Source organism: Lissotriton vulgaris, chromosome 6 (genome assembly GCF_964263255.1).
Source record: "Lissotriton vulgaris chromosome 6, aLisVul1.2, whole genome shotgun sequence".
NCBI classification, from domain to species: Eukaryota; Metazoa; Chordata; class Amphibia; order Caudata; family Salamandridae; genus Lissotriton; species Lissotriton vulgaris.
In genome coordinates, this window is record NC_141694.1 from 1,655,409,061 (window position 1) to 1,655,427,548 (window position 18,488).

Sequence of the window (18,488 nt, forward strand, 5' to 3'; positions counted from 1 at the left end):
CCAACAGACGAATTGGTCTTCGCAAAACCAAGGCCAGAATCAACAGAGATGGCAATTCCAACAGCGACGACCTGGACGAGGCAGAGGCAATGGAAATAGGCAGCAGTCATCTGCTACCAAGCAGCCTCAAAAACAATGAACGGAGGCTTCCTCCGCAACCGTGTGCCACTCCGGTTGGAGGAAGTATTGTGTGTTGTCTGGACGAGTGGAAACAGATCACAAAGGACAGATGGGTGCTGGGTATCATTCAGAGCGGGTACCTTTTGAGATTCAAGAAGCCACCCCCTGTCATGCGTCCTCTAAAGAGGTTAGACTGGAATATAAAGCATTCACAACAGGAAGCGAACATCCTTCTGAAGAAGAAGGCCATAGAACCAGTACCATCTCAGCAGAGATGTCAAGGCCTGTACTCTCGATTTTTTCTCGTAATGAAAAAAGGTCCAGCTACGGAGTTCAGACCCATTCTGGATTTGAGACGGTCGAACAAATTAATTCGAAAGGAGAGGTTTCGAATGCTGGCTCTGCATCAGATCTTCCCTCAGTTACACCAAGGGGATTGGATGTGCTCCATTGATCTGAAAGATGCTTATTTTCATATTCCGGTATCCAGAAAACATCGCAAGTTTCTCAGGTTTCAAGTAGCTGCTCATCATTATCAGTACGCAGTACTCCCTTTCGACCTGAGATCATCTCCCAGAACATTTTTTAAAATGTATGGCGTTAGTTGCGGCTTGTCTTCGAAAGAGACGGATTTTCATATATCCGTACTTAGACGACTAGCTTCTGAAGAGTTCATCCCCATCGCTACTGGAAGAACATTTATCGATATGCCTCCAACTCATGTGCAAGTTGGGTCTTCAAGTCAATTACAAGAAGTCCATAATGAGCCCCACCCAGAAGATCCACTACCTGGGTTCTCAACTGGACATGGAAGAAGAAAACGTGTGTCCTACGGAGGAGAGGTGGTCATCCATCAAGGCGAAGTGTTTTCTTCTCCTTCAGTCTGCACGTCCGACAGTTCGGCAAGTGTCCTCTCTCCTGGGGTCCATGGCATTGTGCATCTTCATCGTGCCAAACGCACGTTTGCATATGCGTCCTCTACAGCAGTGTCTGGAAGATCAGTGGAAACAGAGGACGGGCTGCTGGGAGGATCAAATTCATCTCAAACAGTCTGCAAGAGATTCCATCTGGTGGTGGATGAAGAAGGCACACATGACGAAGGGAGTTCCTTTTCATCAGGACCTACCAACGCAGACTCTGATCACAGACGCCTCTCTCCAAGGTTGAGGGCGCATATGGGCCCTCTGCAGGTACAAGGGCTATGGTCAGACTTCGAGAAAGGATATCACATCAATCTACTCGAACTCAGAGCGGTCCATCTTGCTCTCAAGTCCCTGGCTCCATTTATACAGACTTGGTCCCTCCTGGTGCAAACAGACAATACAACTACAATGTATTACTTAAACAAGCAGGGGGGTACCAAATCCAGGACTCTGTCCATAGAAGCCCAGACCATCTGGCATTGGTTACTTGCACGAGACCTGTCCATAACAGCGGTTCACCTACCAGGGAGTCTCAACTCACAGGCGGACGACCTCAGCAGAGACTTCGTCGATGCGCACGAAGGGGTTCTCAACGAAGACGTCGTGCACAGCATTTTCCAGGCTTGGGGAACACCAGACATCGATCTGTTCGCAGACGCGGCAAACGCAAAATGCCCCGTCTTCGCGTCCAGGTTCTCCCAGAAAGGGTCTCAAGGGAATGCCCTTTTGATAGACTGGTGTCAAGACTTGCTGTACGCCTTTTCACCAACACCGTGATCAATCGGTTGTACAAGATCAACTCCAGAATGATACTGATTTGCCCAGAATGGCCACGCCAGTGGTGGTTCCCAAATCTCCTCCAGTTGTCAATAATGCCACACAGGAGATTGCCGTGCCGCCCAGATCTTCTGTCAGGAGGGGTGAGTGTTTCATCCCAATCTGCCCTCCCTGTGCTTGGCAGCATGGCTCCTGAAGTCATCCAGTACGGGTACTTACAGCTGAATCCGGAGTGTATGAACATCCTAAAGGAGGCAAAGCGACCTTCTACAAGACAATCCTACGGATTTAAGTGGAAACGCTTTTACCTTTGGTGTCAGAGTAAGGGTCTTGACCCAATTCATGGTCAAGAACAGGTGATCTTGCCTTATCTACTTTACCTTGCTGAATCTGGTTTGCAGTTTAGTTCCATCAAAGTCCATCTTGCTGCAATAACTGCTTATAGAAAATCGCCAAAACAGATAACTTTCTTTTGGATGCCTGTGGTGAAGGATTTTCTGGAAGGGTTAAGGAAGGTGTATCCTCCAGTCAGGTCTCCCTCTCCACCTTGGGAGCTTAATGTGGTGTTGACTAAGTTAATGGGTCCCCCTTTTGAGCCCATACATAAAGCGTCTTTACAACACTTATCTTGGAAAGTAGCGTTCCTGGTGGCCATCACTTCTGCTCGTAGGGTGAGCGAAATCCAGGCTCTGTGTTGCAATGAACCATACACTATTTTTCATGGAAACAGAGTGGTGCTCAGAACTCATCCTGCATTCCTCCCCAAGGTGGTGTCGGATTTTCATATTAATCAAACTATAACATTGCCTACTTTCTTCCCAAACCCTTCAAGTCCGACTGAACGGGCTCTACATTCATTAGATCTAAAAAGGGTTTTGAAATTTTACTTAGATAAAACAAAGTCTTTGAGGCACACGGACCGTCTTTTTGTGAAAAATGGTCCTACGAATACTGGTTTGGCAGCGTCCAAGAGATCCATTTCTAGATGGATAGTGTCATGTATCCTACTGGCTTATCAGCTAGCCCACAGGTCTTTATCAGGTAGACCTACGGCGCATTCTACGAGGGGGAAAGCTTCTACCACAGCTCTCCTTAGGGATGTGGCTATGTCAGAGATATGTAAAGCAGCTACTTGGCGTTCAGTGCATACGTTTACACGCCATTACTGTCTAGATTCTGATGCGCAGATTGATGCACAAGTGGGACAAGCATCCCTCAGAAATGTGTTTGCTAATTCTAGCTAAACACTATGGTTTAAAAGTGTGGCTATGCATTTATCTGTACACCCGCTTCTGGTGGGTATGAGCTTGCTACTCTATTCAGTGCTTATGACTATTAATTAGTATCCCCTGGAAGAGAAGGATTAGTTACTTACCTGTAATCCTAGTTCTCTTCCAGGGGTATACTCATTAAAGTCATAGGCACCCTCCCGCCTTCCCGGGCGAGCAGTAGCATTGAGGTTTTTTCTTTTCAATATGTATTATGAAGTTTTTAAGTGCAGATTCCTGCTAAAGTTTACTGTACCGTACAAAAGAACTGACCTAAGTGTCACCTGTGGTGCATGATGGGAACAGAGTTCTCCTGGAGGCCTTAAAGGCAAAGTGTGCAGATTCTCTGGGGCCTTAAAGGCAGGGTGCCAGTCTGATTTTCTGTACACAGACATTTTTTCATATGCAGCCTTTTAGGCTAATAACTGTTTACAACAGGTTCTTTGATGAAAATAAAAGGTTTTTCATGGTTATAAAATGCATTTTAGGCTCATGCCTGTTTATTGCATTTATATACAGCATATTTCAGAACGTGTGTAAGGTTGGGCTTTATTAGCCTATGAATATATGTTAGGCTGCATATTATGGTTATTATACATGTATATGTGTATAATTAGTTAGTACTATGTACTTTTGGTTATATTTACACATATATATGTATATTGTTTATGTGTTCCGGGTTCCCGCTCATGGGCGGAGATAATTCAGTGCTTATGACTATTAATGAGTATCCCCTGGAAGAGAACTAATCCCTTCTTGTAAATTTGAGAAAGTTTCTAGTGACCTCTGAGCTAGCTGGTACTCACAATTGTTTAGTATATTCAATAGAGACCTAGTCGACATAAGTCCTGCGTCAAATCTATAGGATATATTATTCCAGTGCGCAGAGCCTATTGGGAATATATGAACTACACTACAATATTATGGCCTTCCAAACTTTCAAAAAATCATCAGATCCAGCCTACAACCTGATTGCTGTGCTCCACTAAGGGCATGCTAAAGAAGCTTAGAAGGTGGGGCTGCAGTAAGGGGGTAATGGGCTGGACAATCTGTTCACCTCGACCCTGGGGGCAGTGGGTACCACTGCCTAGACCGCACAACTGCCGGGCATCTTATAGAGTTTGGATTGGCTGGCGGTATGGGACACCTCTGCTGAAGTCATGAATGGAGCAGTAGGGTTGATGCAGCTGGCGAAGTGAGGTAGTTAATCACAAGGAGTGTGCCATGGCCGTCTACTCCTTGAATCACTTGAGAGTGGAGTGTGCCTTGCTCCCAAACAGGCAACTTCAGTCAAATGGCATATCTAAGAGGAATGACTGGACATGACCTGAAAAACTGTGGACTGCAGCCAAGTGTGGCAGCGAATGGTGACACCGGTGCTAATGGCACGCCTGATGGGATCGGTGGTGTCCAAGCCACAATGTATTGTGAACTAGGCTCCTTCCCAATGTTCCTGTATGGTCTGGACGAGGACCAATGAGCGTGAGAATATTGCCCCAACAGATAGCTGGCATTCATGTTGGGATTAGTTTTGCTTGTGGATGCCTGCACCACCAAACTTCCCGGTGAGGAGTGCTGAGATAAAAGTACAGAGTCATACAGGCCAGGTTGGAGGCATCGTGCCATCTGGTGGTTGACCGGGGGCTAGAGCAAAGTATCTGTAAGGGCCTCATTAAATGGTAAGAAGGGCTCAGTAGAGGTTGCCCCAGCCGTAAGTACATTGATCTTCTTCTCCATGGTGAGGAGCGGGAGGTTAGGCAATGTGGATACCCTACGCCTAAACATGGTGTGGTAAGCACTTTCCTCAGAGACCGGGGGGATGAGAGGAGACTGGACTCAGGGGAGATATCAAGGCCACTGCCCTCCTGCAGGTCGTCATACCAATTCTCCTTGGGAAAAGGCTGGCCAATTTCGTAACCTGCGTCTTAATCATTATCTTAATCTGCATTGAAGGGTGTGCAGTTGTCGTTGTGGAGGCAGAGCGAGTGTAGAAATAGGAGCCTCAACAGTGGCTGGGCATGACTTTGATCGTGGATGAACTGGCCCCAAATTGACATACGCAAGGACAATTCGGGCTTTGTCTTCTGGCATCGACGGAGTCAGCACTGGAATTGATGCACCAGGTATCGGTGTCGACGGTGGCACCAGCGGAGGAGTTGAAAGTGGAGCAGGAGGTACACCAGTTATGGGCTCAGAGGGTCCAGCTGAGCCGAGGGTAAAAGCTGTCGTCGGTAGCGGAGGTGGAGTCCCTCTTGAAGTGACAGACTGCCTTGGAAACTTGAGTTGTGCAAACAACTTCGGGAGCGAGATCGAGATGCATGGTGCCGCCCTCGCACCTTCTCAGGGGAGTGTGAGTGGAATTAAGAAGCTGTGGACTGCTTAGATTTCATATGTTTTTTATTCCACTTACTCAAAGATTTGGATCAAGAGAAAGACTGACCTCTGGAATGCTTATGAGATGTCTGGATCTCAAATCATTCTCTCCTTCCCCTTCTGTCCTGAAGAGGACCCGCCTCTGATGCCTAATAAGCTGCACTATTGCTAAGGGTCGAAACGTCGACGTTACTGTCTCAAATTAGTGCATGCAATTTCCCTGACTTGGAAATCATTACTACTGTTGGGATCTATGCATTTATGCTTGGACTTGGAAGATAAAACATCTCCCTGTGTTGTGTATATATCACATATGTCATTTATGTCACTTTTCTAAAGCACTTTATTACATATCACTATCAGTCACTAAGTGTACACCGTAGTACTTTGTGTTTGGTTGCCGTATGTGTTTAATATCACAGACAGCCTTTCCATTTATTTGCATACGTATTAACACAAAGTAAAGAAATTAATTTCTTATATAAACAAGTTGTTGTTCTTGGTGTGATATATGGATGTATGATTAGTACATACCTCTTCCCTTTATGTATTGAATACTTTGTGCAAATTAGTTGAACCACCCGCCAGAACCAATTTTCCTTAAGTGTACTTACCCAGGTTCTGTGGGTTACTGGGTTACCCCATTATAACTAATGGACCTCAAATGGGACCGAAATTTCGACATGAGTCAGTCTTGTCACAAATTTTTCCAGTGCTTGGGATGTAGAGTTTTACCAAGCGGTCTCATATGGCCTACGGGCACATCAATGCACAGTCACTGCAGGCCTCAGGGTTATGGCTGGATCCCAGGCAACACAAGCAATTCTGCTGAGGATCTGCCACAGACATTTGTTTGTGACAGTCCTTACAATGTTAAAAACCTGTTGTTTTGGGAGGTGAGAGTTAGCTCTAGATCCGCATCTGGTGGAACTGAAACAAAGGAACTGATGTCCGCTCCAGGAGTGGCGCTTATTTAGGCTCTGCATGACATGACATTTCTGGAGTGCAACTGGATCAATGCAGAGATGCATGGTACAGCTGAAAAGTTTCGGTATCCAGTCAGATGCCTGGCATATATTCAAAAGGTGAGGATTCTGCATGCATAAGTCTCTACCAGAAATGAAAATGTATCATCTCTCCCTATTGAGGTATCTGTCTACTTTGCCCCATTTACTACATTTTTCCTTATAGGATTTGTTTAATAAAAAATAAAAAGCATAGTGGTGATTTTGAACAGGCACATATTTATGCATATTCCTTTGAAAATGATATTTGCTGTCGAAAAGTGTTAGGGATTCCGGAAGTAGGCGGAAGTTAAACATTTTCAAATAAGAATAAAGAACCCATATGGAGAATTACATTTGCAAGAGATATTTAAAGACTGATCTATGAATACATATTTGGAGATTTTAAATTCAACATGTACCTACTTGCATATCTGATTCCAGAGGTAATGATACATCAGACCTTTCTTGTTTTGGCACTGCCGTTCCCAGGGGATGTTTTAACATTTTACATCCAGCGCTTTGCACAGCTGTAAAGAAACATATACAAATTACTTCACATAACAACATTTGTAGCAAGAATTAATAATTACAAGTAGTGCTTGTATCTATGCAATATATTTTTCAATATCTGGTTAGATATTTGTTGACACAATAAATCTATATTTATGAAATATGGCTTTGGAAAAGTGAATAGTTCATATTTTCTGATTTCTCATTGGTGAATAACCGTGTGCTTCCTGCTCAAGACATAATATCAGTCTTTGTTGATCCCAGCTGAAGGCTTGACAAAAATGTTGAAACTGAATCATACAGCCTAACAGCACAGATGCTGAGCGTCGAGGGATAGCAACAAAGACCTTGCCCTTCCTTGCATAGTCATGATGTTCTACGTATAAACCAGAACTTGAGGTCACTTTAGTCATGCAGGGAAGGATTTGAGAGAAGTTTGAAACACCTAAAGAAACACCTAAGCACTAAGATTTTAGTCTTCAATCCTATCACTATTCGTTGATCCCAGCTGCATGCTTAACAAAAATGTTGACACTGAACCATACAACCTAATAGCATAGACGCTGAGCGTTGAGGAGCAGCAACAGATACCTTTTCCTTTCTTGCATAGTCATGATATTCAACGAATAAACTATAAATTAAGAATACTTTAGTCAAGGAAGGAAGGATTTGAGAGAAGTCTGAAACATCTACTTTCTAAAATGTTGGTATGGAGCGAAGTTTCCTTCAGAGGCCATAAACCGCTGGCATGTAGCTCCTGGAGATCAGACCTTCATCCTGTCATGGAAATGTTGTGAGAAAAGGTTGGGGTGTGGGTGGACATTGTCCCTGGCCTACACAGATGTCGCACTACTTATCCACCACTGTACATCTTATTTTAAATGCCATTGGCAGAATCTTGGCTTCCTTAGTTAGTTTAAAAAAAAGATTAATGTCATGCCAAAATTGTCAGTCGTAGGAGCTGGTTCATGTCTCGACTGGTGTCATTTGAGCCAATGAAAAAAGGTCCATTAACCTTTTCAGGTGGAGGACATATCCGGTTGATCTATTGGCTGAACATGAGCATACCTCACATTATTCCCTCACTCATTATCTTGAATATTATCTGATCATCATCTCCTTTGTCCTCCTGCTGACACTCGAGTTGCTGGGGGCAGGTGGCAGAGGTAGTGGGAGAGGAACATAGAGTAATTACATACAGGCTTGCTAAATCCAAGAGATATTAAGGAAATGGAATATGTGTTTAATATTAATTAAACAGTAGTGGTTGCCACTGTGTAATTACATTTACGTCTGAGTTTCCTTAGGAATGGAGTTTTTTGCTTCGCTAATAACTTTTGTGCTGTTGTCAGAACCTGCACAGAGCTTTCCAAAATAAAAGTCTCACCACCTAGGCTCCTTCATGGAAAGTTTCATACTGATCTTTCAAGAGGGGTCAAGAAGAATGGGGGGTCCCAAAACATTCATTTCTCATTTCAATTCCTATAAGAAAGTGTACTCTTTGATATAAAAATCGTGGCTGAATGGAGTTACACCAAAAAGCAAAAGTTCGAACTATATTCAGAAAGCGTATATTTTATGATTTGGTGTAACTTAGTTTAACCATTGTTGAGAAACTGGCATTTAAAGAGGGGCTTTGGTAGGCCATGAAGGGGTTAACAAAGTTTGGTAAATCTGGACAGTTAGCGTCCAGCTATGTTCTGACTGGCCAATTTAAAGGGGACAAGTCAATCCTGATTTGCTAGGCACAACATGAAGAATATGTTGTGACAGCCATTACAGAATTCAGGGGCATGGTGCCGGTGTCCTGAAAATGAATACACTGACCCCCAGGGCCATGTGATATCCTAAAGGAGCCCCACTTTGGCTGGCGGGCCACACTAACATGGTTGAGACAACATGGTGTGGAAGCCATTACAGGACTAGGCGGCATGGTCTTCACTGAAATTCATTGTCACACAAAGGAGCACACAGAAAGAGTGATATCAGATTTTAGTGACAATATAAATCATTTGTTGTTGGTGTTAATTCATTTTAGAAGTTCTTTGATGATTTTACCCAGTAAAAATGCTGACCCTCTGCTTGGATTTGATGAACCATGTCCAAGTGAAAATAGTTTTCTCCCACGACTTTCTCATAAAGGTTACGGAAGTTGCTCAAGAAGGTAAAATGAGAGCACATTTTCTAGAGGTTCAGACTATCTTCCTCAGCCATGTGAGAATAAAGTCTGATACGATCTGAGTAAAAGATGTCCTTCCAACAGCAGCCTATCAGTTGGTTCCCCAGTGCTCTACTCTAGTTTCACCAGTTTCCTAATAAACAACTAGTACACTAACATTTTGAATTTATGCCAGAAGATTTGCACATTTGAACGACGACATCTGGATGGAATTAAAGCTGCCAAACTGAAAACATTTCCTTTAGAAATTAATTAAATGAGAGGTTTCATTTTGTCATGTACATTATGGTTAGTTCTCTAGAAAAGCTAAAAGATGGCACATTTTCTATAAATTCTCATCAATGTCAGAAACAAAGTCTGGTTGAATAAAACATGTACTTTCAAAACGAGCAGCAGTTTGCCAGTTGATTCCCTAGTGTACTACTGCAGGTTCTACATAGAGTTCTAATGAGCAACTAGAGAGCTAACATTCTGTATTTATAGCAAACGGGTAGCACACTTGAACACCACCTTGATTGAAACAAATCTATTGAACTGAATGCATTTCCTACAGAGGAGACTGCAGTAAAGTAATAAAATGAAGGAGTTGTTTTGTCATAGAAATTAAGGTTAGTGCTCTAGAAAACTAAAATAAGGGAACAATTTCTTGTGCTCTAAAATATCTTCCTCATCCAGATCAGTAAAACACTCTAAAATGCAGAGCGAAACGTGTACTTCCAACACCAGCAGCAGTCTATCTGGTAACTCCCTAGTGATCAACTGGGGCTTCTCCCCTCCCTCCTCCTACTAGTTCCATGGTGAATAAAACCCTCAGCTATCGAGATCAGGATGTAATCCTCCAAAATGCCAAGAGTGAAGGACACTTCATCCTTGGAAATGGAAAGATCATACTTTTTCAGCACTATATCCTGGCAGTTCAACAAAATAGGGCCTGTTTCAAGGAGGTCGAATGGAAGTTGAGGAAAATGGGCTTGAGATACGTGCTTCTCTTCCCAGCTAAGTTGAAAGTGATGAAAGTGATGCAAAATCCTCACATCAACTAGTTCACGGAACAGGCCTGGGCAAAGCAAAATAGAGCTGAAAGGGCTCCAGCACTTGCTAGAATAGAACACGTCTGGCGTAAGATAATAGCGAGAAGAATGCCTTCATGAACTTTTATGACACCTCCCTTCTTCCTAAATATATTATCAGGGAGAACAAAGAATTTACAGTCAGGAGCGGTAAGATGTATTAATGTGAAGGTAACCCTGGGAAGGTGAGCAAAAAAACTTAAATTGAGAAATATGGGGGAGACAAAGAGGAAACTTATGTCTCTCACTAGTGATGATGGTCAGTAGGACCTTCTTGTGGGACAGTGAGTTGATGTAGGTTGGCCTGGGCTGACTCTGGACTAGGACGATATGGTTAAGATGTAGTAAAGTCAATCACACTGAGAGCCAACCCATTTTCTTGGAAGCAAATCCATTCCATTTCTAGAATGTGTTTCTCAGATACACTTCAGTTAGTTGTGAGCTAGTTTGAGGCTTTTGTTGACTGGTCAGGGAATCTTGGGGTCTATGCTTTAGGGGGGGGGAGTGGGAATAGTTGGGCTGGACATGGAGTCTTCCGGAGCAGAAGACATACCAGGGAGTAAAGAAGCCACTTCACTCTGGCGCTTAAGGGTGCCTACTCCAAAAACAGGTTGAGGATAAAAACGAAGGATTCTCACTTGGAACCTGTGGGGTATGTTCACAGCAGCTAAGTGATAAAAGATCTATTCATACCTGAAGCACAGGGGATGCAGCTGGCCCTCTTACAAGGACACTGTATCTGCACCCCAGTAGGGGGCAGGAAACAAACTGATCTGCAGTCAAGTTACCTAGATTTGAACATCCGTGACCTTGAGTGCGGTTGTGATAGACAAATCCCAGAATGAAGCCCTATCAAGGCACAGAGCTGCTTTGATTATGGCAACGGAGTCTTCTTTGTCAGCAAAAATGTATATATTACCCTTACTAAGAACTCCTAGATTTTTTTCCCCAATGTGCGTAGCTGTGAATTGTCGGCCCCTAGCTCAGCCGTCACCAGGGGTGTATGACTTGCATGGCTCTTACCAGGTAATTTTACCCAGAAGCCCTTGCAAAGCTCAAATTTTGGTAATAAACACACATCGTCATCACATTTTTGTGATGAAAAGACATGGAATCAGGGGAAGCCAAATGCTACCCACCACCCTGACTTCCAACACGCCTTCCGATAAGAACAGTACTCCACTTGTGTGGGTGGGCCAAGAGAAAAAGGCCCAAAAAATTGCTGTATTTGGGGCCATTTGTTTGACAACTAGACAACCAGGGGAGTCTGAGGTGGTGTGCCTTGCATGGATCCCATTAGATGTTCTAACCCATAATGCACTGCACACCTCAAACTCTGCTTGAAATGACAAATTTGACTTCCATTTCTGTGATGCACACTTAGGGAATCAGAAGGAATTCACAACAAATTCCTACCACTCTGTATTACCCCACTTGACGATAAAAACACTGTCCCACTTGTGTGAATGGCCTACCACCCGCCCAATACAAGAACGGCTCAACCCAAGAACAAAAAAGCCCCCATCAGGGAACTCCCATTGATCATGGTTTGATCAATTTCTGCCAAAAGTACTAAGCCTACCCACACAAGTGAGGTACCATTTTATCGAAAGACTTTGGGGAATGCAGGGTGGATGGAAGTTTGTGGCTCCCCACAGATTCCAGAACTTTCCATCACAGAAATGTAAAGAAAATGTTTTTTTTTTTAATCAAAGGTTGAGTTTTGCAAGCGATTATGGTTAAGCCACAGAAGTCACCCCACTCTGGATACCCCTAGGTGTCTAGGTTAAACAAATGTAGAGGTTTGCTAGGTTTCCCTAGGTGTCAGCTGAGCTAGGGTTCAAAATCTAGTCACCCAAATTGGAAACAGGGGTCCGTTTACAGTAAAAAAACTTAATGCATCCATGTTGTGTTCTGGGCAGTTTCCTGTCACAGGCCCTAGGCCTACCCACACAAGTGAAGTGCCATTTGTATCAGTAGACTTGGGAAAATGCCGGGTGGATGGAAGAATGTGGCTCCCCACAGATTCTTGTGGAAAAATGTGATTCATCCATGTTGGGTTTTGGGCAGTTTCCTGTCACAGGCACTATGCCTACCCACACAAGAGAGGTACAATTTTTATCGGGAGACTTGGGGGAATTTCGGGTAGATGCAAGTTTTGTTTCTCCAGACATATTCCAGAACTTTCCAACACAGAAATGTGAGGAAAATGTGTTTTTGGCAACGTTTGAGGTTTACAAGCGATTCTGGTTACAAAAAACCCTGGGGAGAGCCATGCAAGTCAGACCCCCCTGGAAACCCGTAGACGTCTATTTTAAAAAATGGACAGTCTTGCTAGTTTTCCCTAGGTATCGACTGAGCTAGGGTCGAAAATCTACAGCTATCCAGATAAGAAAACAAGCACTGACAAATCCAATAAGTCTCGGTTATACAAGATTTATTGGCTTTATCAATAATTTTTTGCCGCTTTATACGGCGGCTGAAAGTAAAAGAAAAAAAAACACTATTACGTGCTCAATGTTAGTTGCGTCATAGCACTTTTTTCATTTTTTTCTGTTGACCATACTGCACAGTGGTCGCACTGCTGTACAACATGGGTAAAAAAACATTGACAAAGCCAATAGATCTCACATAGCAGAGACCTATTGACTTTGCCAATGATTGTTTTAGTTACTATCTCTACGAATTCAGTGATTCTTTTCCAGTGATAACAAGGAGAAGACCATTTCAAGAGTATATCCCGTTTCCTAATGCTCAATGGTGCACATGTTCAACATTCATAAGCCTAGCAGCAACCTTCAGAATATCTCTTCGCCATGTGTGAACCACTAATCACCCCTCACTCTCATCCAAAAACATATTGCGGTTCTGGAGACGATACCTGAGCCGGCTACTAATAAAAGCTTCCTCTGGAGAGGCAGCGCTAAAATTTGCTCTCGGACCCATATGTGTACATCCAGTTTGAAACAAACCTTATTTTTAGCAATAAAGATTTTATTCACGTCCAAAACATCCATTACATTATGAAACTCGTATTGTTGCTGAGATCAGACACTGTGAATGACTCAAAAGAGTTGGAAACACTTTATTTGTGTTACAAAACCAATCCGCAAAGTAATCAAAGGTTGGCATTTTCAATGTACTTACAACAACTACTTTCGCCCTGGTAAGTCTAAGTTAGTGAAAGTGGGCAAAGGGCAAGTTCATGCGACAGGACAATGCTTCACTCGCCCTTTATTGAGATATATTAATTGGTTGTAAAGCATCAATACTATCCTTGACAGTAGATTTCGTAGAAGCACGTGTAAAATGCAACAGAAGTTGATCAAATGTCGAGATTGTAACAGAAATTTACTAAAGAGTATGCATTTTAGTAAAGGTAGTCACCACAAAGGTAGTAAATAACTTGATCAATGATACCAGTAACACTCGTTATAAGAGGCTATATGAATACCTGACCACCAGAGGCACACAGGGTTTATCCTTAATGCTGGTTGCTGCAGATTACCGATGGATAGCTCACCATGCTCTACCAGAACACTATCTCCTACAATCCTGCCTGCATCAATGGACAACGATTCAGAAAAGGGGGTGGTGATGAACAGAGTGTCTGAATTAAGCAGACCACTCTTACCCAGTCCAAAGATCAGGGCTTGATCCATCACCGTTATTTAGCTCACTGCACCATCCCAGCTCAGAACCTGGCTATATGCAAATCAGTCTGTCCCTGGCCCAGTGCATCATGGGAACAGGGCAGACTAAACTACCAAGCCAATTCTTCACCAGAAAGGAGACAAGCTTCCGGGGACCGGTTTCTGGCATTTCAGCCGTCGTCGGCCCGGCTTGCTTGAATCCTGATGGTGCAGTGAGCAAGGGACTCATGTCTGAGTATACCCTGCCACACCTATAGTGGCCAAAAACGATTCAGAAAAGGGGGTGGTGATGAACAGAGTGTCTGAATTAAGCAGACCACTCTTACCCAGTCCAAAGATCAGGGCTTGATCCATCACCGTTATTTAGCTCACTGCACCATCCCAGTTCAGAACCTGGCTATATGCAAATCAGTCTGTCCCTGGCCCAGTGCATCATGGGAGCAGGGCAGACTAAACTACCAAGCCAATTCTTCACCAGAAAGGAGACAAGCTTCCGGGGACCGGTTTCTGGCATTTCAGCCGTCGTCGGCCCGGCTTGCTTGAATCCTGATGGTGCAGTGAGCAAGGGACTCATGTCTGAGTATACCCTGCCACACCTATAGTGGCCAAATACGATTCAGAAAAGGGGGTGGTGATGAACAGAGTGTCTAAATTAAGCAGACCACTATTACCCAGTCCAAAGATCAGGGCTTGATCCATCACCGTTATTTAGCTCACTGCACCATCCCAGCTCAGAACCTGGCTATATGTAAATCAGTCTGTCCCTGGCCCAGTGCATCATGGGAACAGGGCAGACTAATGTACCAAGCCAATTCTTCACCAGAAAGGAGACAAGCTTCCGGGGACCGGTTTCTGGCATTTCAGCCATCGTCGGCCCGGCTTGCTTGAATCCTGATGGTGCAGTGAGCAAGGGACTCATGTCTGAGTATACCCTGCCACACCTATAGTGGCCAAAAACGATTCAGAAAAGGGGGTGGTGATGAACAGAGTGTCTGAATTAAGCAGACCACTATTACCCAGTCCAAAGATCAGGGCTTGATCCATCACCGTTATTTAGCTCACTGCACCATCCCAGCTCAGAACCTGGCTATATGCAAATCAGTCTGTCCCTGGCCCAGTGCATCATGGGAACAGGGCAGACTAAACTACCAAGCCAATTCTTCACCAGAAAGGAGACAAGCTTCCGGGGGCCGGTTTCTGGCATTTCAGCCGTCGTCGGCACGGCTTGCTTGAATCCTGATGGTGCAGTGAGCAAGGGACTCATGTCTGAGTATACCCTGCCACACCTATAGTGGCCAAAAACGATTCAGAAAAGGGGGTGGTGATGAACAGAGTGTCTGAATTAAGCAGACCACTCTTACCCAGTCCAAAGATCAGGGCTTAATCCATCACCGTTATTTAGCTCACTGCACCATCCCAGCTCAGAATCTGGCTATATGCAAATCAGTCTGTCCCTGGCCCAGTGCATCATGGGAACAGGGCAGACTAAACTACCAAGCCAATTCTTCACCAGAAAGGAGACAAGCTTCCGGGGACCGGTTTCTGGCATTTCAGCCGTCGTCGGCCCAGCTTGCTTGAATCCTGATGGTGCAGTGAGCAAGGGACTCATGTCTGAGTATACCCTGCCACACCTATAGTGGCCAAAAACGATTCAGAAAAGGGGGTGGTGATGAACAGAGTGTCTGAATTAAGCAGACCATTCGTACCCAGTCCAAAGATCAGGGCTTGATCCATCACCGTTATTTAGCTCACTGCACCATCCCAGCTCAGAACCTGGCTATATGCAAATCAGTCTGTCCCTGGCCCAGTGCATCATGGGAACAGGGCAGACTAAACTACCAAGCCAATTCTTCACCAGAAAGGAGACAAGCTTCCGGGGGCCGGTTTCTGGCATTTCAGCCGTCGTCGGCCCGGCTTGCTTGAATCCTGATGGTGCAGTGAGCAAGGGACTCATGTCTGAGTATACCCTGCCACACCTATAGTGGCCAAAAACGATTCAGAAAAGGGGGTGGTGATGAACAGAGTGTCTGAATTAAACAGACCACTCTTACCCAGTCCAAAGATCAGGGCTTGATCCATCACCGTTATTTAGCTCACTGCACCATCCCAGCTCAGAACCTGGCTATATGCAAATCAGTCTTTCCCTGGCCCAGTGCATCATGGGAACAGGGCAGACTAAACTACCAAGCCAATTCTTCACCAGAAAGGAGACAAGCTTCCGGGGGCCGGTTTCTGGCATTTCAGCCGTCGTCGGCCCGGCTTGCTTGAATCCTGATGGTGCAGTGAGCAAGGGACTCATGTCTGAGTATACCCTGCCACACCTATAGTGGCCAAAAACGATTCAGAAAAGGGGGTGGTGATGAACAGAGTGTCTGAATTAAACAGACCACTCTTACCCAGTCCAAAGATCAGGGCTTGATCCATCACCGTTATTTAGCTCACTGCACCATCCCAGCTCAGAACCTGGCTATATGCAAATCAGTCTGTCCCTGGCCCAGTGCATCATGGGAACAGGGCAGACTAAACTACCAAGCCAATTCTTCACCAGAAAGGAGACAAGCTTCCGGGGACTGGTTTCTGGCATTTCAGCTGTCGTCGGCCCGGCTTGCTTGAATCCTGATGGTGCAGTGAGCAAGGGACTCATGTCTGAGTATACCCTGCCACACCTATAGTGGCCAAAAACGATTCAGAAAAGGGGGTGGTGATGAACACTCGTTATAAGAGGCTATATGAATACCTGACCACCAGAGGCACACAGGGTTTATCATTAATGCTGGTTGCTGCAGATTACTGATGGATACTTCACCATGCTCTACCAGAACACTATCTCCTACAATCCTGCCTGCATCAATGGACAGGCGCTCTTATACATGGAACAAGTCACATTTCATGCGGAAGCACCTGACACTGTGCACACTCTGGCAACACTTTTGTCCTCACTACTCATAGTCACCCCACATGCCCAAGACAGTTGTGATGCAAATGGAAAATGGTGCGCACTAAAATTAAAATATTATGATTTGTTTTTTGTAATATATGCCTACTACATTTGTCTTGCTAACGCTTGTCGATGCAGACAGATATGTGCATATAAAATGAGGAAACCATGAATATCTAATGGAAGCCTAGCAAAAAATATGTAGAAGACCACGTTAGTTACATAGTCCATCACAGATACCAACATTCCCTAAAGCCTGGCTGCCCTCCCAGTCTTCGTGAAGATCGTTATAAGTGGACCAGGGAGGTTGTCCAGTACAGAGGTATGAGGGCTGGACCCATGCTAGATTTTCAGGATAGGCATAAAATAGGTGTACATACTGTGAATGTAGACAGTCACCAAAGTTTTCGTAGTATATAAAAAAATACACACACAGCGTGGGACCAGCTGAAAGCAAAATGAATGTGCTTATAGCCCCCTAATCACTAAAAGCAACATGCAAAGTGAATGAATGTTCAGTACATACTGTGGAGCTACAAAGCTTCTTATTTAGTTATATGTAGAGATTAATTAACTACAATAACTCAGTTAAGGAAGAAAGGGCAATATATGAGTAGGAGCAACAATAACATTGAAGAAGCTAAAAGATACAGTACCTCCAAAAAGCATGAGCTGTCTGAGATTAGAAGGAAGTGTTGTAATAAACTTCTTGCCTACAAGCTTTCAAGTGGTAACAACAGATTTAGACTAAGTGCCAAATTTACAATCATTCTGAGCAGGTCGTATCATCTCTCTGTGGCTCATGATCGCTCAGAACCCAGAAACAGGAAAGACACAAGTTAAACATTTCATAAACAAGACAAGATTTGGCATAGCCAGTAGGTCTCGCTTTTGGGACCGTATAAGTATTTAGTTATGCAGCACAATATCCTTGGTGCATCAACATCAACTGTTGCATGGCTAAACACTTATAAGGTCCCAAAGGCGAGACCTATTGGCTATGCCAATGCTTGTTTTTCCTAGCGGCCAACCAAAGCCTTAGGAGGGGGAAACTAGACAGATGTAAGTATCAACCCGAATTATACACCATAAAAAGAGTTATTGGACACAGGAGAAACTTCTTCCCCAGACACCTAATCTTAAAAAATTGTCTCAAAGCAGTACCCAACAGGCAGTACCCAACAGGCAGCACTAAGAAGTGCCAATCAGACAAGAAAATCATGCAAAACTGGCCAGGCAAACGAGTTACTGCGCCTTTCCTGAGAAGCCAGACAGTTGTCCTTGGCAAACACATGCCCCGTAGTTCCCGAGTCAGCCTTGACATGTTTAGCTGTTCGAATTGTTGTCTTTTTACCGAGCGAGCAGAAGATCAAGACCAGTCAAGGGGCATTGCAGGGAGAGCTTTGAGACTGTCTGTGGCAGGTTTGTAAGGAATAAGGGTCGGTGTCCTAGGTGATTAGCTCCATTTGAGGACAAGTTGTCTACACGATTTACAGCAGGCTGCCAGAAACGGTTGAGAAAAGCATATGGAATCTGTATTGTACCCAAACGGCTATGAAGCTAAATGGAGCTAAAAATTACACACATCGATTAAAAAGTATGTGTTGAAAATACATGCTTTAGTCAGGAACATTAACATTTAATTTCCATTAGGAGAAAAGACTTTTTAA

At 44.2% G+C, this 18,488-nt stretch overlaps 1 protein-coding gene across 4 annotated transcripts in view; it reads right to left on the bottom strand.

The window, feature by feature from the left end:
• Positions 1 to 18,488, bottom strand: part of BICRAL (BICRA like chromatin remodeling complex associated protein) — a 744,270-nt gene that overhangs the window by 222,277 nt on the left and 503,505 nt on the right. For all 4 annotated transcript variants that reach the window (XM_086927816.1, XM_086927818.1, XM_086927815.1 and 1 more), the window contains one exon: positions 6,892 to 6,995. In XM_086927816.1, the coding sequence (XP_086783942.1) occupies positions 6,892 to 6,995 (104 nt within the window). The remainder of the gene's footprint in view (positions 1 to 6,891; positions 6,996 to 18,488) is intronic.